The 6,542-nt window shown below is 33.4% G+C and overlaps 1 protein-coding gene across 1 annotated transcript; it reads right to left on the minus strand.

The window, feature by feature from the left end:
* Positions 1-4,281: 4,281 nt before the first annotated feature.
* On the minus strand, positions 4,282-6,166 carry LOC18045736 (cytochrome P450 71A1). Its single transcript, XM_006436349.2, has 2 exons — positions 5,253-6,166; positions 4,282-4,911 (listed from the first exon to the last, which is right to left on the minus strand). Exons 1-2 carry the CDS (start codon positions 6,159-6,161, stop codon positions 4,282-4,284), a joined length of 1,539 nt encoding a protein of 512 aa, XP_006436412.1. The 5' UTR covers positions 6,162-6,166.
* Between the last annotated feature and the right edge of the window lie 376 nt (positions 6,167-6,542).

Raw genomic sequence — 6,542 nt, forward strand, 5'->3', positions numbered from 1 at the left:
GTTATCACATTTGACACCACATATCTTACCAACAAGTATGACATGCCATTCGCTCATTTTATTGGATTTAATCATCATGGCCAGTCTATTTTGTTAGGATGCGATTGATTTCACACGAGAATACCGAGACATTTATATGGTTATTTAAGGCGTGGCTATCATGCATGCCTTGCTTCCTCTCATTGGTATCATTATAGATCAAGACAAAGCAATGTAAAAAGCAATTGAGAATGTTTTTCCTATGAATAGACATCAATGGTGTTTGAGGTATATAATGAAGAAGGTGCCTGAGAAATTGGGGGCTTTTAAAGAACATGAAGGTATTGCTTCTTCGTTGCTTTCTGCTGTTTATGATTCATGAACCCTGCTGTTTTTTAAAAAGCTTGGCATGACTTGGTTACGATATATGATTTATGGGATAATGGTTGGTTGAACGGTTTATATAAGGAGTTGCATCGTTGGGTTCCATATTATTTGAAAGACTGCTTTTAGGCAGCAATGTCAATAACTGAGTAAAGTGAAAGTATGAATTCATTTTTTGATAGATTTGTTAATTTGAAACAAATTTGAACAGTTTGTGAAGTAGTATGAAAACGCGTTGAGAAGGAAAATTGAATTAGAATGGCAAGTAGATGCCAAGTGTTTCAGCAAAAAGACTCAATGTGTAACAAAATATGAGATGGAGAAGAAAGTTGAAGAGGTGTACACTATTTCTAAGTTCAAAGAATTCCAACAAGAATTAATTGCACTGATGTATTGTGATATAGTTAATTTTATGGGATCAGTATATGAAATCAGTAAATCATATGGGCAAGGTAAAAAAAGAAGTTTTGAGGTTGTTTTTGAAGAAGCTACATGTGAAGTTAGTTGTATTTGTTTAAAGTTTTAATTTAGGGAATTCTTGTAGACATGCCCTTATAGTGTTGATATGTACTGGTGTTGAATTACTTTCAAAATGTACATTTTGTCAAGGTGGAGGAAAGATGTGAGGAGATCCTACAGTAAGGTGAAAGTTAATTATGATGTGTAGCATTTGTCCATTCAACATAAGAGATATGACAAAATATGTAATGCTTTCAGTGAGATTACAAACATAGTTGTTGATGATGAAAGTAATTACAAATTTGTATTGGATTGGATTAATAAGGCACTGAAAGATCTGCCCAAGCAAATTCAATGTGCAAGTGTTGAAACAACATTTCACCAACAGCTGCTAGAGGTGAAGTAAGTTGCAGCAGCAACAATGTTGTACATGTAATCAATGATCCAGTAGCCACACGTCGTAAAGGTTGTCCTCCTTGTCTGAGAAAGCAATCTGTAATTTGCAAAAAATAAGATTTTTATGTTGAATTTTTATGTTAAATGTCTTTTTTTTTTCAAATTGTATGCTATAATTTTATAGGATTTAAAAGAAAATGCACCATCGTCTTATGAAGCGCCTAATGAATTCTTCACACAACAGAGCAACGTGGGCATGATGAGTTTGTGAATTTTTATGTTAAACTTTTCTTTTATTTTGAATATACATAACTAAGTATATTGTTGAGCATATATAGACATCACATGAAAGAAGTGCTGTTAATGCAAATATTAACCAATATAGGACTTTAGGCTATTATAATGTAAGAATTAAATTCGTGAAGAGATTTTAATTTTAAATTTTTAATGTCGATTTTACATATATATTCTTTTATTTGCCTAGGTACCTATATACCCAACCCAATGTGGTGTGTACAATATTTATCAATTATTTCCTTATAATTGACATACAGTAAGTTGTCATCTTAAAATCAAAACTTGTTAGTGTATATTTATGTTTTTAAATTTCTAAAATCTAATATGATGTTTTATTTTTTTGTGTATTATAGCAACCAATCCCGCATATGCCTTGCAACACATTATCCTTATCATTTGATGACGTATGAAGGATTTGGAAGTGAGACTTTCCAACATTTGCTACATCAACAATGTAATAAAGACAACAGTGGATGTGATTGACGTTTGGACTTATATTTTGTTCAGATTATTTTCTATTTTTCTATCATTTCACTTAAATTTGACTTAAATAGACTAATTGCACTGATGATTAATTGCACTATTGTTTTTTTTTTTTTCTGTAACTTTTGTTGGCTGGTAGCTTTTTTCATAATTTTCAATGATACTTTTTGACAATTTTCCATGACAAAAATCAGTACAATAACAATTATAACAACAACTTGAATCTTATATTTGGAGGGACAATACAATTATATATGTCTATAAGTTTTTTTTTTTTTTCTAGTAGATAGTACAAATTGAAACAACTTAAAAATAAAATTTAAATATAAAACATAGTACAATAATCACAAACATTTTAATGAAATTGTATCCTGATGTATGTTTTCTTTGAAGTTGCATATGCTCAAGTTCTTTATGCAACAATTGAAATTTAACAGACAAACACTTAATTTCCAATTTAAACTTCCTAACTTCCTCCACTAATAAGTCAATTTTTTCATCGCTAAATTTACAATCTTCTACCCATTAAAAATTTTTACATACTCTACATTTCCAAAATTTACAATTTGGATTCTTTGCAATATGTGATGTTAACAACTCCATTTGACCACTATATTCATTACATATTTGTAGTGAATTTTGACTTTTATTTGTGCTAGATGATATTGTCAATATTACAATACTTTTCACTATTACACTACTTTAACTGCCCAAAAAAAAGGGAGTTCAAACAATGCGGTCATAAAATGCATAGGAAAAAAAAGTCTGTTTGTAATATGTTTTCAACATGTGTAATACATAAACTACATATTGATACCAAATTCAGAATTAAATATTCCAAGCCAAAAGTCTAGCAATTTCCACGACATTTAATGCACAATTAATATTCTAAGCCAAAAATTCATCTTTATCACCAAATAATTACCACTAAAATTTTTAAAATTAATCCATATACCCATCCGAAAATTTTCAGCAAATAATAAACAGGCAGAAATTTTCTAAATTAATCACTAAATAATTACCACAAAAAAATCATCTTTATCACCAAATAATTACCACTTAGCATTTTCCTACTTGAAACGGCAGTACAGTGATTTACATAATTAATTTCCATAACAAATTATAAATAATGCACAATTAATATTTCAAGCAAAAAATTCACCTTTATCACCAAATAATTACCAACAAAATTTTCAAAATTAATCCATAAACGGTCAGAAATTTTCCCGAAATAATAATCGGTAGAAGAGAAGCTTGATCTGCGGCAGCGATTTTAGAGAGGGAGACACGATCTGGACAGAGACGAGAGGGAGAAGAGAAGCTCGATCTGCGGCAGCGAGTTTGGAGAGGGAGACACGATCTGGACAGACGTGAGAGGGAGAAGAGAAGCTCGATCTGTAGTAGTGAGTTTGGAGAGGGAGTCACGATCTGGACAGACGCGAGAGGAAGAAGAGAAGCTCGATCTGCAGCGGCGGTGCTCAGACTGGATAGGGAGAGAGGGAGAGGGAGAGGGAGAGAGAGGCGTTACTTTTTTTTTTCCTTTTATAAGACGGACTTATATATATATATATATAAATGTAGAGAACACTGAGAAAGAGAGAGAGAGGCGAAACGGCAGCTTGTGCTGCCGTATCTCTCAGCCTTCTGTCAATTTTCTCTCCATTTAGCACTACTAAATGTCCATTTTTATGTAAATATTTACTGTAGTAAAGGCCACCGTAATCTCTTATTGCTCCAATTTTTTTTTTTTTTTTTTGATACAAAGGGGCTCTACTTATTGCTCCAATTTTGATAGTGACTGTGAACTTGTAGGGCTAAATGTCATGCTTACTTAAAAGGAGAAATAGTTTTTTTTTTATTTTGAAAACAAAGATTTTATTATCTTTCTATAAACATCTAGAAGAATTCAATTCTTATCCCTTGATATTTCAAGCCAGTTCACATCCATACTTCCACTGGTACTCAAGTACTCAACTGTGCTGTCCAAATAGTGGACCTGAGACTGTATCTATCCCAAGAACTCTGCACGTGTCTTCTTTTACTGGCCTCTCAACTCAAACATTATTAATATTACAAATAAAAGACTTGATCAGATTACGGATAAAAGCTAATTGCTACATTACGATGGAATTTGGTACATGGGAATGGGATAGTATACACAAATCATCAGCACACTACCAAACTTTAAGATACAAGGAAATTAATTAACCAACCAGCTGCTATTATATTTTATAAACCTCCAAATTTATTATTCATAACAAATTAAAAAAGCAAGACTAATACTCACATAGAGTAAACATGGATAGGAAGTCGAGGTTGAGGAACAACTAGAAGTGGGATTTTTTTGGGAGTTGATAGCCCAAAACTTTCTTCCATATCTAAATCCTCTTTCTTCATATCACCCGGCAATTTCCATTCAAAACATTGTAAAAGATTAGACAAACTTGTTTGAATAACCTTAAGCCCTAGATCATAACCAGGGCACATTCTCCTCCCAGCTCCAAATGGCAACAACTCAAAATCATGGCCTTTAACATCAATTTCTTTTCCAAAGAATCTCTCCGGCCGAAATTCATTAGGGTTTTCCCATATAGTTGGATCTCTCCCTATTGCCCATACGTTGACAAGAACGCGAGTGTTTTTGGGAATGTCATAACCAGCAACTTTGCAATTTTCTCTAGCAAATCGAGGAACCAGCATGGGAGCGACTGGGTGGAGACGCATAGTTTCTTTAACAATTGCATCTATATATGGAAGGTCAACAATGTCTTTCTCTTCAACCAATCTGTTTCTTCCTATTACTCTATCTAGCTCTTTTGTTGCCTTGTCAAAAATTTCTGGCTTTTTCATGAGCTCAGAAATTGCCCACTCTAGTGTCACCGTTGAGCTCTCAGTTCCACCAGCTAAAAGGTCCTAAAAACTCAAAGCAAAATCGAATGTGGTTAAGATTTTCAAAACAATAAACAACTTTGATGGTTGTATGCATGATTAAAGTTTTTATACATTTGAGGTATGTACGACTAGCGGGTAGAATTACGATACACGTACAAACCGTACGTATCTCATGATTCTTTGTTGGTTATATGCAAAGAATATATGAAGTATTTGAATAAATCATTAGAAACCAAATAAATTACTAAACTTAGTAAGTAATATAAAACAGTTAAATTGCTCTAGGGTTTTAAGTAGTAGATTTATTTAACTGATCAACTGAGTTCAAGTACATCTAATCAAATAGTTAAATATACATATACCTGGATTAAAGCCTTAACCTGGTCTCTTTCAAGCTTAAATTCAAGAGTAGGGTCATCAGCAAGCTGCAACAGAACATCCACCATATCACTAGCCACAAAACCCGTAGATGATTTCCTCTTAGCATTGTGCTCATGCAAGACAAGCTCGTAAAATCTATCAAGCTTCTTCATCAAAGCTTTCATTCTCTTTATATGCCCTTGCAAATCTAAAAAACCAAGCCAAGGGATTGAGTCCCCGATCTCCAAAACCCCATTGAGGTAGAACAATTCTTGTAGCATTTCCGTGTACTCTTGTGGTGTAACAAAATCTTGTTCAGTTTCCTCTGTGTAATTTTTTCCTAATACCATTCTGCTAATCACATTGAGACTAAGTTTTGAAAGATGATCTTTCAAATGAACAGGCTTGGCTGATGATTTGTACAAGCCAAAGAGAAATTTTTTTATTTCTTGTACCCGTATGAACTCAAATGATTCTAATCGCTTTGGACTAAAAATTTCAATCAAGAATATTTTACGTGCCTGACGCCAATATGGACCATACGTAGCCCATACCATATCAGAATAATTGTAGGTCGTGTATTTGCCGGCAGCTGTTCTGGGCCGGGAAGCGAAGTTAGCATCATGAGTTTTGAGGAAAAGTTTTGCCATTTCAACTGATGAGCCAACAACGACCGGGAACGAACCGAACCGGAGTTGCATTATCGGTCCATATTTTTGGGAGAGAGAGTGGATGGACCGGTGGGGGAGTGAGCCCATGAGGTTGAGATTGCCGATGATAGGCCATGGGCATGGGCCGGGTGGCAAATTAAGGTTACGACGACAACGGCTGCCGCAAATGAAGAGGAGGAGAGGGAATACGAGGAGGATTGAGTAAAACATAGCTGAGTCTGAAGGCCATGAATACTCCATTATTACATGAGTTATGATTGCCGTGAGGAAATGTTGTTGTGATAGCTTTATTTATAATGATGGAGCAACAAGCAATTGCTTGAGCTATTATTATTTATGATAAATACTTTTCTTGTTTTTTGTTCACCTTTAGGAAAAATAAAAGAGATACTAAGTTTTTTGACATATCAATTCACTGTCAAAATTTTCTGAAAATTACCTTTTTGTCACCTAATGTTTTGGTTGTTATTATTTTACCCCAAAAACCTTAACACTAATAAAAAAATTACTAAAGTCACAAGAATATTTGAAGAACTTCTAGCAAAAATTATTTTCCTAATTTGTTTATAGTTTTTATCTTTTTTTTTAAACATCCTTTTTACAAGCCATTTTTTAAATTTT

Source organism: Citrus clementina, unplaced genomic scaffold, assembly GCF_000493195.1.
Source record: "Citrus clementina cultivar Clemenules unplaced genomic scaffold, Citrus_clementina_v1.0 scaffold_4, whole genome shotgun sequence".
NCBI lineage: Eukaryota > Viridiplantae > Streptophyta > Magnoliopsida > Sapindales > Rutaceae > Citrus > Citrus x clementina.

What these genes read in the sequence shown, in the direction of transcription:
- LOC18045736 (XM_006436349.2), bottom strand. Translation starts at nt 6,161, where the DNA reads ATGGAGTATTCATGGCCTTCAGACTCAGCTATGTTTTACTCAATCCTC. An exon ending in AGGTTAAGGCTTTAATCCAG is followed by an intron (nt 4,912 to 5,252) that starts GTATATGTATAT and finishes TTGAGTTTTTAG; the next exon opens with GACCTTTTAGCTGGTGGAAC.